Below are 18,317 nucleotides of genomic sequence, written 5' to 3'. Positions count from 1 at the left end.
GTAACATGTTCAGGTGACAGATCTTTGCGAGATTCGCATTGAAGGTGTTTTACACAACATCTCCGAGACTGTCCTCATCACCCTGCCAGAGGACAGAGCCTCATCTCTACAGGACCTGATTACCACCAACGAGGTAACGTCATGTTACCCCCAGCATTCGGGATGCTTAAGAATACTTTATGATGAAGTAACATTTAAATCTGATACAGGCTCAGACTAAGCTGTGGGCTCAGACTCTCAACCAAAAGAGCAGCCACGTAGAGGAGGCAGTGAAGGAACTGACTTTAATCTTCAGTGCTATTTATGAGCCAAAAGAAAGCAAAGACCCGGCTGAGAAACCTAAAGGTATTTTGATTAGATTGATCTGAACAGGCCTTGCAAACGTTTCTATATAAACAGAAGTAACGAAAATGATGCTGTTTTGTATTTGTAGGACACAAACGTGTTGCATTCTCAGAAGATCTGGGCTCATCAAACGATAAAGACAGGTTCAAGGCAGAAGCCCGTGAAGCTGATAAAGACGAAGACTTTAAAAACGTAAATGCTGGGTCCACTATTTGTCAGCTAAAATAAATACTTCACCTATAGTTAAGATTAATCTATAACTAAAATACTGCCTGTAAAACAAACTGATATATATATGTATATATGTATATAATATATATAGACCTTCTAGTTAGAGCTTCCCATGTTCTACATAAATCAAGGACGGTGTTAAATAAGTACAGGATGTCAATTTATCACATGGCTTCAGCTACCCATCTCCCTTTAAGACATATCCAATCATGCCACTGTAGATGCTTGCCTGCCTGGTAGCACCTCTGAGTTTCGAACCCCTGATCTCAGCAATAGTAGGCCAAAGTAAATGACCACTGCTCCACCTAATATTTGTTATACCAATGCACCAAGTGAAATGTTAACCACTAATACCCTGAAGCCACCGTATTACTGTCTCACACACAAAACCTTTAGCTGTAAATGGTAAGCAACACAGTGATGTGCATCGTGTACTCATACTTCCCGTGGAGCATCAGACACAACAGTAACACTTCTGCATCGCTTTCACTAGCAATCTGGTTTCTGCTTAGCAAACAGCATTCTCTTCTTATTATTATTTTTATTTTTATTATCACAAGTAGTTCACAGTTCCAACAAGGAGCTGGCAAATCTGATCCAACAGAGGTGCTAGCAAATCTGTAAGTGTGAAACTGTAATAAAAAGAAACATCTCCACCTGGAACAAATGAAAGTTCAACCAGGCGCAGGTGACTGTCTGTTACGCGGAAACAATGGCAACCATCTGCACCTCCATGCCTTCTCTCCCGACCAGATTTGGAAAGGCAGAAAGACATTATTCTGTAATCGAGCCACACCGTCAATCTCCACCTAGTTCTGTTTGGCCTGCAAGGGCACCAGTTATGATGTAAAACATACCATGTATAAAACAAACAATAACAATTTTATGTTCATGTGATAAAGAGACCTAAAAACAATGTAATTACATTTAAATCATTTTTAGATTTAAATCATTAATGGCCCTGCTGTTTATTTTCCTGGTTATTTGTAGGAGTGCAGAGAACTGTATGCTCACTTCAGCGCAAAACTTCTGGACGCTTTGGTGAAGGCCACATGTTTGTCTCTGGACACGTTAAAAAGAAGATTGTTTATTTCCAGGTGAGAATGAACATGTTTCACCATGTAAATAAATCATTAAAAAATACACAAAACATTTAAAGCAGTAATTTTTTCTTTCTAGCTCATCTGGCGGCCATCCCAGTGTCTCAGATGAGGTGATAACTTTAATAAAATCTGAGATCCACCTGACCATACCCAATGTGGTAAGTGTTTATATTACTAATGCTTTACTCTGTGCTGTTACTGAATCTTGGAACCATAAGCACATTGAGAGTTCTGTGTTCTGATGAAGGTGATGATACCGAGTCTTGATAAGATCCAGCAAGCAATCATTCACCTGGTGCATCTGGTGCTGGAGGTGAGCCGCGGCGTGGCATGCTGGAAACAGGATTGCCGCTCAGACGACGTTGGAAAGTCTGGATGTAAGAGGCGGCATTAACAATCATTAAGAATCTTCCACGGTTTCCCTTCAGCTTGATGCATTTGGAGTTGTTTTGTTTCCTGCAAAAAACAGAAAGACATATTCTGTACTGTAAAGTCCGGAAGCGTATTGCTGCCACACAGATGAAAAGAAATGTCAGTATGTTGTTATAAAGAGAATCAAATTTTACTTCATGCTTTTTTTACTTCATGAGTTTTGGTGTCACTGAGCAGCACAGATGATATTTTTATCACTATTTAAACACTGCGAAGGATTCTTAAATCTTAGTCTTTATATAGACGTAAAAACCGCTCACATATCTTAGACATGCACTATTCCTAATGGAGAATCTTGATCGGCACAGCAAGCTACAAGGTTACAAGCTACAGCATCTTAAATGTCTTCAAGCTGGGTTCGGCTACGCAGCATTTAAGGAAATGAACTTTTCTCGTTATTACGACATACTGACGGCTTTTTTTTCATCTGTGTGGCAGCATGGGCACCAGGTGTAAACCAAAGTATAATGTACACGCCTTTGTTAATATGTTTTTAATTGGTTCTAATCGATTATAAAGGCTAACACAGCTTTTTAAAGCACTAAGGCTGTGAATGTTAAATAAAGATCGTGAAATAATTCCAATAAAACATTATTAACTTTTTCTCCTCGTTTTAACATTTGAAAGCATCCGACATTTTGAGTTTAAAAACGTTTAAATGGAAATTTCTTCTCTAGCTGGGCGGCTGAGGAACTTCTTCCAGAGTGTTTCTGAAAACAAGAATGTGTGCAAGCCTGTAGGACTTCTAATGTCAGGGGTGAACCTCCTGGGTAAACAGCCCGGAGATGTGCTCAGTCAGTTCAGAGCCTTCAAAGTAATCTGGGATCAGGACCGAGACGACCAAGTCAAGGTAGCTCAACACTCAACTCAACTTATTAATGTAAAACGGACAAAACTACTGGACTTGGATAAACAATTACAACATGTTAAATTTGTCACAGACATTGATTAGATCAAACCCAGGTCATCAGTCCATGTCACTGTGCAGCTCTCACTTTCTCAGCGGCACCGATGTGCCACCTGAATAGATCATGTTATGTTTACATTTTGTTAGGTGTAATACAGCGGTAATACAACAGTAATACTCAGGCGGCAGGTGTTTCCAAATATTGTGCCGGCCTCATGATTGAGGAGCCGACAAATCTGTGAATAAGAAACCATGATGAATGGAAACACTTCCTACTGGAGTGACGGGTGACTGCTGTTGATCTGCGCCTTCATGCCCCCTCTGTTAGCCATATTATAGCTCCCAGTAGATGGACTTGTTACAGATAGAATGTGATATTCTGCTGGAGTTTTTTACATTGTTAAGGAGGATTGAAAATAGTTTGTAAATGGTGATTATAAGTGGAATAAACACCCAAATTTTGAAGAATCACATTTTAAAGACATCACTATAACAGTGTACATTTGTTTAATATGAAATCATAAACGCATGTTTGTGTTTTCTGTCAGGAATTCATCAGTAGCAACCCCGACCTATACCTGATAAAGGAGCAAATTTTACACTATGAAACGGTTGAACAGGAGATCGCGGACATCACGCCCATCGTCGTTTTAGGTGGAATGGAATTGTCAACAGGTAAAATAATACCAAATATTCACATTAGCTATTACAGTTGAGGTTTTTATGTGTTATGTGTGAAAAATGGCACATTAATGTCATCAAAGCTGCAGTGCATCACTGGTTTTGTTTAATATAATTATATTGCACTGTTAAATATTGAAAAAATAGGTGGATTGAAGTTAGGGTTGGGATGTGCCAGGTACGCCTATTCCACGTCTTCTGTGCATACGGCTGGTTCAGCTCAGACTCTGAAGTCATAACCTTAAATCCTACAGAATTTTACAGTGTTGCTTCATTTATTCACATGCTTGTTGTTTGTGTTGGTGATGTCTGTAGCTCCACTGAAGATGTCCCTGAGTGTGGAAGCGAAAGCCTGGAAACTGATGCTGTGCAAGTACGTACAAAAGGAATACAAGAAGAAGCTGATGGACATGATCGCTTTCATTAGTGAGCAGCAAAAAAAACTCTCACGCCCTATAGCTGACCTGGACGACGTGAGATTCGCTATGGAAGCCCTGTCCAATATCCGGGACTCAGAAATTATAATGGACATGACCATGGGGCCCATCGAGGTCCGACATAATGATAAGCCATATTTCTAATCCTTATCTTACTAATCTATGGTTTATTTTAGACATGAAATTGATTAGTGATGTTTTTAGGAAGCCTATTCTATACTAAACAAGTTTGAAGTGGAAGTGACGAAGGAGGAGGCCGAGGGTGTGGATACACTAAGATACTCTTTTGCTAAACTGCAGTCCAAAGAGGTACGTTCCTCATTCTCAACTCAGATTCCACAGTGTCTGTCTTTATGAAAGATCCATCACAGATGATTCATGGCTGATTCTTCCTTCATTTAAACATTTATTCAATCATTTATCCATTCTGGTCAGGGTCACCGTGGCTCTGGAAAGCAGTGAAAACACTGCTGGTGATGCCCTAGGTCTAAGTAATGTGTTTAGTAGTGTGTTATTAACTGCAGTCCAGCTTATATGAAATATATACACCGATGAGGCGTAACATTATGACCACCTTCCTAATACTGTGTTGGTCCCCCTTTTGCTGCCAAAACAGCCCTGACCCGTCGACTCTGACACCTTTCTATCAGAACCGGCATGAACTTCTTCGGCAGTTTGAGCTACAGTAGCTCGTCTGTTGGATCGGACCACACGGGCCAGCCTTCGCTCCACACGTGCATCAATGAGCCTTGGCCGCCCATGACCCTGACGCCGGGTTTACCACTGTTCCTGACCACTGCAGACCGGTAACACCCCACAACAGCTGCGGTTTTGGAGATGCTCCGACCCAGTCGTCTAGCCATCACAATTTGGCCCTGAAATGTAACCTTCGAGGATAAAACATTCACTTGCTGCCTAATATGCCCCCCCCCCCAACAGGTGTTGTGATGAAGAGATAATCAGTGTTATTCTCTTCACCTGATAGTGGTCATAATGTTATGCCTTGCCAGTGTATAGTTATACCCAGTAGTATAGTATTACCCAGGAAATACATCTAAACAGTGTGCCAGTGCATCACCAGGCATCCCTGACTACCTTACCCTCTCATTTACTTGCATGAGATATGTTTGTGGAAAACATACCAAACTCCTTATAGACCATTTAAAGCGTTGCTTTGAAATCGAGTCCTCTGTTCTTTCTAAAACCATGTTACATATTCTGGTGTTTTAATGAAACATGTGGGAGACGAAGGGACAGCATTTAGATGAAGTCTAATGTGTTTTTTATATAAAACCCCTACACAGAGAGCAGTCCAGCATGAACTGGTCAGTGCGCAGCCCAAGTTGAAAGAGAATCTCCTGGAATCAGTCGGCACGTTTCAGAATGACTTGATGACTTTCGGCCAGAAGTATGAAACGGTGAGCAATCAACTCATTCCTGAGGGCCACACTGACACTTTTGTTTCAGACCCGAGTCCATCTAATTGTAAGGGTGCAGGGATTTAAGTGAGTTCGGGAATAGAATAATGCAATTGACTAAATAAATCATCTTATTTTTTGTTTGAAGTAAACAGCAGACAATGAGACACTGACTAGCAGATAAACTGAAACACTTTCTTTAAGCATGATGTGCAAATAAAACAAGTACATATTTATTTAAGAACTATTGAAATGTATTTAAAAGTTAATTCTTCTGTATATAAGCAAGCAGCTTCAATTACAAAGTAATTATACCTACACAATTAATCTATTAAAGGAGCAAATATAAGAATAATAAACATTATTAAGTGAATATGTTTTGTCACCTCTGATGTTTCTGCTTTTGTATTTGTCACTAGTCATTGTTAAAATAAAGACAAACTAAAGTTTAAACACCACCCGGCCATAATAAAAAAAATATCTGGACAAAAAAACAGACAGGTTAAATTAACTAGCCAAAGATCTGAACAAGCAGCAACTATGTACAGATAATTGTCTGGTTTGAGTTTTGTCCTTGTGTGGCATGTCATCTTTCTGGTTGTTTGCTGCTGATGGTTTTCTCACTTCCCCTGTCTGGTTCCTGCAGTGATCGTCTGAGTTACACTTGCTGGCGGAGCTGCCCAGACGTTTTTGTTTTGTTTGTGCTTGTGTCTGTCTCTGTGTTCTCAGTGTTTCTGCTCTCATATAAGCTTTTTTGTCCTCGAGTCACTTTAGGCTGTGGCTTTGGTATGGTTTTGTGAATTTAAAACTGAACCAGTGATATTAACCGACCAAAGTGTGTGAGAATCACATTAGATTAGAATAAATAGAAGAAAGCCGATCATAAGAATATTATTATAAAACGGATAGTTCCGGTCCTAAAATCTGATTGGCTGAGCCGCGTTCGAAGCCGTTGTAAAATCCCCGATAAACTCACACCTATGACCGCCTCACATCATTTATTATATTTTATGTTGACCGCCGTTTTATAAAAGCAATAAGCCACTCCGCTTCGCGTCGTACCAAAAACGTCATCCCCGTGCTAAAATCACAGTAACGTACGGCCTCTCGTGGCTTATTGCTTTAATAACCTGTTGTATGACACTTAGCGATTCATATATGGTTCCTTGTCTGTCTGATATCAGGAAGGCCCGAATGTTTCAGGCATTTCACCTGAGGAGGCCAGCATCAGACTTCAAATCTTCCAGGTATGACAGATGCAGAATTCAAAATGCTTTTATTCATTATTCTTTCTATATAAATCTCTCACACCTCGGCTCGTTTATACTTATAAATATTATTCATGTGACATTAGGTGGTCCCAGACATGCACTCAAAAGCAAATGTATTATAACTGTTTCAAAAACTTACTGTAATCAATACTTAGGAATATAACTCAGGTGGGATTAAGCCGGATAGGGACTCTCTCTCATAACTGATGCAATTACGACCTCTGCTGGCTAATTGATGGCACCTGCACAGAGATGGGAAAAGAGTACTGTCAGGGTGTGTCTCTCCGTACACAGTGCTGATCCGCATTGCACTCGTCAAAGTGTAGGTGTTAAGATGCATACCGCTGCTGCCCGCTTGTCGGAGGGGGCGTGTGGTAGCTTCTTTCTCCTCAGTCAGAGCGGGGGTCAGCATTGGTGGAGAGGAAGCGTGACACAATCGGGCAATCGTACGCGCTAAAAGGGGGGAAAAAGGGAGAAAATGCATAAACAAAATATTATATATATATAAATCAGCCAGACTAATGCCGACTGTACATCTAACCATTTTATATTAAATATAATTTTATTCCACCTTAAACGTGCTCTGATATTGATCTCAGACTGGGTTTGATAACCTGTGGAGGAAGTTCACCACATATTCTTCTGGAGAACAGTTGTTCGGCCTGCCCGTCACTGAATATGATGTTCTACAGAAAGCTCGGTAATTACAGTCTGTCACTGTCTGGTAAACACTCTCCAGAAACATGATGATGCTCACTGCTGATTGGCCTAAAACATGCATACAATTCTGTATTATTCCCGTGTCACTTTTCTATTCTATTATAATGGTGTTCCTCTCTCTTATGTTATTGAAACTAGGAAAGAGCTCGGGCTTCTTCAGAAGCTGTACGGCCTCTACGATGCGGTTATGAATAAGATCAGCGGCTATTACGAAATCCTCTGGACCGAAGTGGATATTGAAAAGATCAACACGGAGCTTTCAGAATTCCAAACCAGGTAACCGTCGCGACTCTTGCACAGTGTTACAGCAGCAGCTCCTCTCAGAACTGTAAGAACTCCTGTGTGTTTTGAATTGTACTCAGATGCCGAAAGCTCCCCAAAGGACTGAGAGACTGGCAGGCGTTTTTAGATCTGAAGAAAAGGATCGATGACTTCAGCGAGTCGTGCCCTCTCCTGGAGATGATGGCTCACAGAGCGATGAAGCAGAGACACTGGGAACGCATCGCTGACCTGACGCAGCACAAGTTTCACGTGGATTCGGACACGTTCTGCCTTCAAAACATAATGGAGGCCCCACTGCTGAAACACAAAGAAGACATAGAGGTAATGCTACACTGAGGCTCTGTGTATGTAGACACTGATCAGTCATAACATTATGACCGCCTTTCTAATATTGGCCCCCCTTCTGCTGCCCCATACACAACAACCCGTGATGCTCTGTGTATTCTGACACCTTTCTATCAGAACCAGCATGAACCTCTTCAGCAGTTTCAGCTACAGGAGCTCGTCTGTTGGATCCGACCACACGTGCATCAATGAGCCTTGGCCACCCATGACCCTGTCGCCGGTTTACCACTGTTCCTGACCACTGCAGAACGGGAACACCCCACAAGAGCTGCAGTTTTGGAGATGCTCTGACCCAGTTGTCTAGCCATCACAATTTGGCTTTTGTCAAATTCCCTCAGATCCTCCTAATACACCCCCCCCCCCCCCCCCCCCCCCCCCCCCCACTAACAGGTGCCATAATGAAGAGATAATCAGTGTTATTCTCTTCACCTGTCAGCGATCATAATGTTATGCCTGGTCAGTGTATGTAGATACTGGTGTCTTTTGCTCTTTAGATGACATACATTGTTTTGGGTTCATTTAAGCTATCCCTGTGCTAAAGTCATGCTTAGTCTAACCAGGGTTTGAAAGAGACTTGTGTTATAATGATGACCTTACTTTTCTCCTCACACTAGGACATCTGCATCTCAGCAGTAAAGGAGAAGGATATCGAGGCCAAGCTGGCACAGGTGGTTGATTTATGGTACAGTCAGTTGCTCACATTTATGGCTTTTAAAGGCAGAGGAGAGCTGATGCTTAAAGGAGCTGAGACGGCAGAAATCATCACTGCCATGGAGGACAGTCTGATGGTGCTTGGATCACTTCTAAGCAACAGGTAAGTTTCATCAGGTTCTGTTCATGTCTCACACACTGATGTTCTCATTAGAAATAACAGTCTAGACTAGCACTTTGTAGATTTTTTGGTATTGCTTTGACCATTGCTTTGATGAAGTTTAAATATAGAGACTATTCTCCTTTATACGGATGTATAGGGGTTCAGTAAGCTTAGCAAGCTTAAACAAATAAAACAGTGATGACTTCTGTCTGTTTAAACACTGGAGCATAGTCATAATGCACATAAAACTTTCTTTGTTATGGTAATTTTGGTAGATTGAGGGGTGCAAGTCATAATTCTGATGATTCTACAGATTCATTATAGGGTAAATTAGTTTAGTATTTCATTGAACTTAATTAATCAAACTAAAGTTTATTTAACTGTGTAGTGGGCGCTCTGTGTGGGTGGCACATGGGTAAATAAGATAAGATAAGATTCCTTTATTGATCCCCATGGGGGAAATTCGAGTGTTACAGCAGCTCCAGTACAGTGTAAGTAGAGTAAATACAGTAAATGAAAATAGAGTAGAATAAAATAAAAAATAAGGAAATTATCAAATAAATGATGGTAAATAAAGTATGGTAAATAATGCTCGCTTACTACCACTGGCATCCAGGGTTCAGTGCTATCGGTCAGTTCAGCGTCTACATACAGGCATGATTGGCTATGCCTGAGGTGGGGGGTAGCCAGGACCCTGCAATGGATCGTCGTCCTGTCGGGGGTGTGTTACTGCATTGCGCCTGATATTTCCAGGACCCACCAAGACCCTGACCAGGATAAAGCAATGGTAAAAATGAAATGAAACTGTGTAGTTCAATTTAATTTTGTGTTTGTACGATTTGTGTAAATTCTATTTATTTAAAGTATCCTCCAGGCCACCCAAAGAGGACGGGGGTCCCTGCTGAGTCTGGTTCCTCTCAAGGTTCCTTCCTGTATTTTTAAGGGAGGTTTCCTTGCCACTGTGGCCCTCGGCTTGCTCAATAGGGGTTTTTGATCTGTTGGTCCCGGACTTTGTAAAGTTGCTTTGAGACAATGTTTATTGTAAAAAGCGCTATATAAATAAATGTGACTTTACTTGACTAGTAAAAAACTCTTTTTAAGGAAGGGACACAACCCAACACTCACAGCTGTAATCGATCGAACCAGTTTGTTTCAATCCCAGGCAGTGGTGCTACCAACCTGGCTGGGCAACCAACAGGCACATTAGGTTTCATTGCAGCTGTACGGTTGTGCCCTTCGTTGTCTGGCCGAAGCACCTGCACTAGCGTTGCTCATGATTTGCTTAGCGTGGCAGCACTATATGAGACTCAGCCACTGGCAGGTGAATAGATGTGGCAGCGACTGGTAATCTCTGTTTGATTTCTCTGTACATAGATACAACACTCCTTTTAAGAAAGACATCCAGAACTGGGTTTTTAAGCTCTCCACATCATCAGACATCATCGAGCAGTGGCTGCTTGTTCAGAACCTGTGGGTGTACCTGGAGGCCGTGTTTGTGGGTGGAGACATTGCCAAGCAGCTTCCACAGGTACATCATTAATCTGCAGCCTGTATGTTTACTCACCTGTAATCATGAACTGCTTCATTTACGTATTATTACCTTGTAGGAAGCGAAGCGCTTCCAGAACATCGATAAATTATGGATAAAGATCATGCAGAGAGCCCATGAGATCCCCAGTGTGGTGCAGTGCTGCGTGGGAGATGAGACCATGAGCCAGCTTCTACCTCACCTGCAGGAGCAGCTTGAACTCTGCCAGAAATCTCTCACAGGGTATGAACACAGCCCCACACTGTACAGGGTGTCGATCTATTTCAGGGCAGAAGAAAACCCATATGGACAAGCGAAGAACATACAAAACTTCTCATGGTGGATGTATATCAAGCAACAAGTGGCAGTGGTGTAGCTTGAACCAGCTTATATATTGCCCATTGACCAAAGGCACGGATCAAACCTAGGTCTGCAGAACTCTGGTTTCACCCCTTCTTATTATTCAAATGATTCACATGTTTCAGACACAACCGCTGAAATTCATGATATAAAACTATAATACTGTGCAGCAGCAGTTTAGGGAAGGTCCTTTCTGTTCCAGCATGACTGCGCAAAGAAGCTCCAGTGTCCTGCACAGAGCTCTGACCTCAGCCCCACTCAACAGCTCTGGGATGAACCAGAACATTAACATCGATGCCCAGTCGTACTAATGCTCTTATCACTGAGTGGGCACAAATTCCCATACTTCAGAACAGAGGCTGTTGTTCGAGCTAAAATATCACACAGAGGTCACTAGATAGGGCAAGCCGTAGCCTGGCGCTTAGGGTACTGGACTAGTAACCAGAAGATCGCTGGTTCAAGCCCCACCACTGCCAGGGTGCTGCTGTTGGGCCCTTGAGCGAGGCCCTTAAACCTCAATTGCTCAGACTGTAGACTGTACTGTAAGTCGCTTTGGATGAAGTCGTCTGCTAAATGCTGAAAATGTAAATAGGATGTCTAACACGCTCACGGTCCAAATACTTTTGGCCATATAGCATGCATCTGTGTAGGCATGAACACAGTGTGAGCCATGTCTTTTACATGATAAATCACTAGATCAGTGCTAACTAACTAAACCTGGACATACAATTCAAAGCAAATGTCCTATTTATTTTTTAATTAATTTATTTATTTATTTAATTGAATGTAGAAAATGTCAGCAAATCACTGATTTGATGCTAACAAACAAACAAAAACACTCACATTATTATTTTCCTCACTGTCCACACATCCCTCATCCCAAAACCCTGTATTATTACCGTGCATTAGTGAGGCTTTATCTAAGCACATGTGACAGCAGCTGTCTCAAAACATCTGCATCATCAGGCTTCACCTGTTTCTGTACAGCTACCTGGAAAAGAAACGACTGCAGTTCCCCCGCTTTTTCTTTGTGTCCGATCCTGCTTTACTGGAAATCCTCGGACAAGCCAGTGACTCTCACACCATCCAGGTACGAGCGGCGCACCAGTATAAACGCTCTCCACGTCAGTCCAGCTTCATAACCATCTTTGCACTCGTGATTGCAGGCTCATCTCCTGGGAGTGTTCGACAACGTCAGTGAGGTGGAGTTTCATGTCAAGGACTACGACAAGATTTTGGCGGTGATCTCTCAGGAGGGCGAGAAAGTACCCGTACGTATCAGCTGGAGCTCAGAAGTGTGCGGTTGTATTTATTTCCACACACACAGGGGAACAGAGTACAGATGAGAAGTAGGGGTGGGTGATGTTTCCAAAATCCTTCATCTTATCACGTCAAATAGAGATCAGTCGTAGTTAGTGATCAGCCAGGATTATAAAGGGCAACGGTAGGTGAGGCTGGGACAGTGGGAGCCTAGTGGGTGGAGTTTTAAGCTGTCAACTGAAAGCTTGAGAGTTCGAATCCCGGCTCTGCCATGCAGCCACTGTTGGGCCCTTGAGCAAGGCCCTTAACCCTCTCAGCTCTAGGGGCGCTGTACGATGGCTGACCCCAGCTTTGACCCAAGCTTCCGAAACAAGCCGTGATATGCGAAGAAAGAATTTAGTCGTTCTGTACGTGTGTATATGTATATATGACAAATAAAGGCATTCTATTCTATTTTATTGTTGTGTTAAAAACACTATATAGACAAAAGTATTGGGACGCCCCTTCTAATCTTTTAATTAATGTGTTTTAGGCACAACAATCTATAACATGTGTAATAAATCAATTATACAAGAAGTCATGAATTCAACTTTGCAGCAACAGTTTAGGGACTTCTCTTTCCTGTTCCTGTTCCAGCATGACTGTCCCCCTACATGAAGAAAAGCTCAATTTAATGAAACTTCACATGCTGCCATCATCTGTACTACTGAATGGACACAAATTCCCATAGACATACCACAAAGTCTAACCCTAGAAGCTTCTTAGTAAAGCGACTGTTCTACCTGAAAAAGTCACTTTATTTTAGACAGTGTATTGTCTAAGCAATTAGGGGTTAGGGCCTTGCTCAACAGTGCCAACCTGGCGGTGGTAGGGCTTAAACCAGTGACCATTTGGTAACTGGTCCAGTACCTTAACCACTAGGCTACAGCTGCCCTTAGTGAGGCGTTTTGCAAGCTCATGGTCAGGTGTCCACATACTTTTGGCCATACAGTGTAGATCCAGTTGCCTCTTACCTTATTTGATGTTATGTTATGACATTTTTTAATGAACGATCTGAAGTAAAGACTCTCGCAACCTGTGAGTTAATGAAATAAATTGATGATAGAGATAAACAGTGCACCTCTAGTGGTGTGGTATTTTATATATACATTATATATACATCCTACTCACTAAGAGGAAGAACCAGTAATAAAGTTTTTATTTCTGTGTTGATTATGATAATTGATTTGGATGGAGCTGCTCTGATGTGCTGTGTGTGTTTACCAGCTGGACAAACCAGTAATGGCGCGCGGTCCTGTGGAACTCTGGTTGGGAGAGTTACTGGTGCAACAGCAAGCCTCACTGCACTCAGTCATAAAAGCAGCTCAGCTGCAGATTAATGAGCCCGACTTCCAGCTCCTCACCTTCCTTAACCAGGTCCAAGCTCAGGTACGCAACAGCTCAGAGCGTGCGTATCATAACAATGCGTATAACATATAGCACAGCCTTAAAAATACATGCACCGGTGATGTTCCTCTCCTTCAGGTGGGCCTGCTGGGCATTCAGATGCTCTGGACTCGAGACTCAGAGGAGGCACTGCAGAATGCCAAGAAGGACAAGAGGGTCATGTCTGTGACAAACCAGAAGTTTCTGGATCTGCTGAACACGCTGATAGCACAGACGACTCACGACTTGTCCAAGTTCGAGCGTGTTAAGTTTGAGACGCTGGTTACAATCCACGTCCATCAGAGAGACATTTTTAATGATTTGGTAAGAATATGACTTCTGTAATCACGTGATTCCTTTTATGGCATGTTTATCAGCATCTTTATCCTGGTCAGGGTCGCTGTGGGCTCGCTTTCACCGGAACCCACCCATCTCAGGACTTCAGCTATCCCCACACTCCTTAGACATAGCTAATTATATCTGTGTAGACGCCTCGCACCGCTGAGGTTCGAATCTGGATCTCAGCATGAGTGTGATAGACCTCTGCACCACCCGAGCACCCAGTCCTTTCATTTTATCTTTATATCTTTATATTCTGGCTTATAAAAAGAGAGTTATTAAATTAACATCATTGTTTATCATCATTTTTTATATTTTTGTTGTACAGTCTTGGGCAAAAAAGGTAAAAATGGAGTCAGAAGATGTTTTGAAAACATTTAATCATCTAGACATGTTACTTTGAGTTTTATATCAAGCATTGAAATCCGTTCATGAATTTTTCTGTGTATAAGAAGATTTTCCACCCAACCGAGCAGTGCGGAACAAACGGTGGCTCAGATCTTCCTTCTGGATCATTTTCTGACCGGCCAGTTGTTGTTAGGACCATTATAAGGAATTTTGGGTTGTGTGCACACACCACACACACACACACGTAGTTTACGATGAAATAAATCTCTTTCCTCTCTGTGATGTTATCTGTTCAAAAAAGCATCACACTTTTTTACCCACCCATTTTATATTCCATACAAACATGAATGTTTACTTTGTCTAGCGTCAGTAAATCCTTACCAGCGTGTTATTATTTTATATACTAATAAATACAAGGTTAAAGCGCAGTTGTAGTCTGTATCAGGAATAGAATTAACCGTAGCCCTGTGCTTGTTAGGTGAAAATGAACATCAGGTCCCTCGGTGACTTTGAATGGCTGAAGCAGAGCAGATTTTATTTCCGGGAGGATCAGGATCACGTCGCAGTGTCGATCACGGACGTCGACTTCATCTATCAGAACGAGTTTTTAGGCTGCACGGACAGGCTGGTCATCACTCCTCTTACAGACAGGTGCTTCTACTCGTCCTTTAGGAGGTCCTCGTGTACATTCAATAGAAATAACAATAATGTTTTTCTCCCAGGTGTTACATTACCTTAGCTCAGGCGTTAGGTATGAGTATGGGCGGAGCTCCTGCTGGTCCGGCTGGGACGGGCAAAACCGAAACCACCAAAGACATGGGCCGCTGCCTGGGGAAGTACGTCGTGGTCTTTAACTGCTCCGACCAGATGGACTTCAGAGGACTGGGCAGGATTTATAAAGGTGATTTTATTTAGTCAGTCAACACGGCGCTACACTATAGGTCAACAAGTATGTGGACACCTGACCCTGAGCGTATTGGTTACCCGTTCCAAACTCATTAGATTTAATATGGACTTGCCTTTCTATACGATTTTGGTAGTGTGCATGTGGAAATTTGTGTCCATGTAGGTAAATGTTGGGTGAAAAGACCTGGCTTACAATCAACATTCCAGTTTTTGCTCACTTGTGTTCAGTGAGATTGAGCTCAGGGTGTTCTACATCGGGGGAGCCAAAAAAATGGGTTGCAGAGAAAAGATTAACAGAAATTAACTTGTACATAAACGCCCCCTTGTGAAGGCTTTACGTTACATCTCGTAAACCACAGTGGGACCAGATTGCTACCATTTTTATTAATGAAGTATTATTTGTTTTGTGTTTTGTTTTAATGCATTGTTTGTGTGGCCTGGCTTGCTGTAAAAATCATGACATAGAGAACATGTGAGACGTTTAAAAAAAAGTTTGAAAAACTCTGATTTACATGATACTTGAATTCTTCCACACCAGAGACTTTAACCTTTGTGCATAGTTCACAGAAGAATAGTCATACTGGAACAGGAAGGGACCTTCCCCAGAATGTTGTCTAAATGTTTATAGCATAACATTATAGCATATAGCATTTTTACCACTCTTAGTATTGTGTATAGAGAAACATGTAAACGTAATGATTAGGAGGGGTGTCCACACTTTTTGACCATATAGTGTGTAACAGCAGAATAAGTCTGTATTAAAGAGACGTATCTGAGTGTGCCATCAGTCCAGATTTTATTCAGAATGGTACTGAGGATAAAACGATCACGTATATCCACTCTAATAAAGGACTTTCTGTTAGGTCTGGCTCAGTCTGGGTCCTGGGGATGCTTCGATGAGTTTAACAGGATCGACCTGCCCGTGCTGTCGGTCGCTGCACAGCAGATCCACATCGTCCTGAGCGCTCGCAAAGAGCGCAAAGCTCAGTTCCTCTTCACCGACGGAGACTGTGTGGATCTGAACCCCGAATTCGGACTCTTTATTACCATGGTAACGTATTTACAGATGTTCAAATATACACGTGTGGTCCATATTTTAGCACCTTTGATTGTTTGGTATAAAAAGCCAATCATTAGATAAAAATGGACATGGAGTAAGTGAACGTTGTGTCATCAACATCTTGCCCAAATACATTCAACACAACATTGACATTTCAGTCATGTAAGAACAGTAATATAAGAAACACAGTGAATGACACGGGCAGGATTAAAGGCGTCCTTTACTTTAAACTAATGTGTCTTGTTATAGAACCCGGGCTACGCCGGTCGCCAGGAACTGCCCGAAAATCTAAAGGTGCAGTTCAGGACCGTTTCTATGATGGTTCCTGACAGACAGGTGAGGTTTTTATACACTGGTACTGGTACGTGAACTCATTTCCCTTCTGTAGAAGCTCAGCTAAGCGAACCCTCTGTGTTTCAGATCATCATGAGAGTCAAACTGGCCAGCTGTGGTTTCATCGAGAACGTTATACTGGCTCAGAAGTTCTTTGTGCTTTATAAACTGTGTGAGGAGCAGCTCACGAAGCAGGTACATGTCAGCAAACACACACCAAATGGCCAAAAGTATGGAAACACCCATCCTAATTATTAAAGGTGGATGGAACGCGCAGCCTTCCTGACTCAGCAGTGTACTGAGCATGTGCAGTTCATCCAGTTTCATTATTGATCAGTGGTGTATCTGTGAGATCAAATTCAGATGTTGAATGCTTGCTTGTAGTTAAATCAAACATATTTTCATACAGTTTGTATTATAATTAATAACAAAATGGGCGCTCAGGTGGTGCAGGGGTAAATTCCGCGGGCGTAGCGTACTACCGCTGGGATCCAGGGTTTAAATCGGCGCTGCTGTTGGACGTCTACATACAGACATGATTGACCATGTCTCAAAGCTAAAGGTGGCCGAGGGTTCGTTTCTGACCAGGGTGTGTTTCTGCATTGCGCCCAGTGACTCCTAAAAAAGTGGACCCACCGTGACCCTGACCTGGATAAAGGATAAAGTGGTAAATAATAAAAAAGAAACAATAATGATAAAAGTGATTAAAGCATTCGTGGTAAATTGCGCTGAGCCACTAACACTGAGATCCTTGGTGCTATCGGCCGGTCGGGCATCCAGATACAGATATAATTGGCTATGCCTTGGGGGATTTGGAATTGGGGGCTGAACAGCCTAGCCATTGAGAGGTGCACTCGTCAGGGTGCATTCACTGCCGGTCCCAAGCCAAGATAAAATAAAAAAAGGCATCCAGTGTAAAGACTGTACACACACCAGATCTGCTGTGGTGACCACGAATATGGAGCAGCCAGAAGATCAAATAAATCTGGTCAGTTAGAGTTGATCAGTGAACAGTTACAGAATATAAATAAGGATTTTTTTTTTTCATACTGGATTGTATATAATTCTGTTCACTTGTTGTTAAGAATGTAAATCAGAATATTCATGTATAAACTCTTCTCTCTCTGTAGGTTCACTATGATTTTGGGTTGAGGAACATTCTGTCGGTTTTGAGGACTCTGGGAGCTGAGAAACGGGCTCGACCCTCAGACTCTGAGTCCAGCATCGTGATGAGGGTTCTGCGTGACATGAACCTCTCCAAACTGGTGAGAACCGTAACCATTGCAGTATCAGTACTAAATGACGCCACGGAAAGGACCCACGTTGTGCTCCTGGTTTTGGGGATCTTCATGCACCCTGCTTGTGCTGCTACAGGTGGATGAAGACGAGCCTCTGTTTCTCAGTCTGATCAGTGACCTGTTTCCTGGGATTCAGCTGGATAACAGCACCTACGCTGAGCTGCAGGCTGCAGTCGCCACACAAGTGCAACAAGCAGGAATCGTTAATCACCCGCCGTGGAACCTCAAGCTCATACAGGTAAACTCACCTGAACATGTGTGTCTGTGTGTGTATGTGTGTGTGTATGTATGTGTGTATGTGTGTGTGTATGTATGTGTGTATGTACAGTATAATATATATATATATATACTGTATATGTGTGTATGTGTGTGTATGTGTGTGTGTATGTGTGTGTGTATGTATGTGTGTATGTACAGTATATATATATATATATATATACTGTATATGTGTGTATGTGTGTGTATGTGTGTGTG

General features: G+C 42.2%; 1 protein-coding gene across 1 annotated transcript; it reads left to right on the top strand.

The window, feature by feature from the left end:
* The first annotated feature begins 1,872 nt into the window (after positions 1-1,872).
* LOC134320330 (dynein axonemal heavy chain 8-like) lies at positions 1,873-18,071 on the top strand. Its single transcript, XM_063001683.1, has 22 exons — positions 1,873-2,056; positions 2,789-2,961; positions 3,567-3,693; positions 4,015-4,250; positions 4,341-4,445; positions 5,441-5,554; positions 6,739-6,801; positions 7,425-7,525; positions 7,684-7,821; positions 7,908-8,148; positions 8,787-8,986; positions 10,361-10,514; positions 10,594-10,757; positions 11,862-11,964; positions 12,041-12,145; positions 13,401-13,562; positions 14,725-14,897; positions 14,969-15,147; positions 16,016-16,203; positions 16,462-16,548; positions 16,633-16,740; positions 17,676-18,071. Exons 1-22 carry the CDS (start codon positions 1,921-1,923, stop codon positions 17,925-17,927), a joined length of 3,309 nt encoding a protein of 1,102 aa, XP_062857753.1. The 5' UTR covers positions 1,873-1,920; the 3' UTR covers positions 17,928-18,071.
* The last annotated feature ends 246 nt before the right edge of the window (positions 18,072-18,317 follow it).

The sequence above is a fragment of the Trichomycterus rosablanca genome, chromosome 9 (genome assembly GCF_030014385.1).
Source record: "Trichomycterus rosablanca isolate fTriRos1 chromosome 9, fTriRos1.hap1, whole genome shotgun sequence".
NCBI classification, from domain to species: Eukaryota; Metazoa; Chordata; class Actinopteri; order Siluriformes; family Trichomycteridae; genus Trichomycterus; species Trichomycterus rosablanca.
This window is presented reverse-complemented; position numbering and strand designations above follow the sequence as displayed.

Bases quoted from the DNA above. Each gene is read 5' to 3' on its own strand.
- LOC134320330 (XM_063001683.1), top strand. From the start codon at position 1,921: ATGAAGGTGATGATACCGAGTCTTGATAAGATCCAGCAAGCAATCATT. The intron at 4,251-4,340 runs GTCCGACATAAT...TGATGTTTTTAG, and splicing joins TGACCATGGGGCCCATCGAG to GAAGCCTATTCTATACTAAA. The intron at 8,987-10,360 runs GTAAGTTTCATC...CTCTGTACATAG, and splicing joins GGATCACTTCTAAGCAACAG to ATACAACACTCCTTTTAAGA.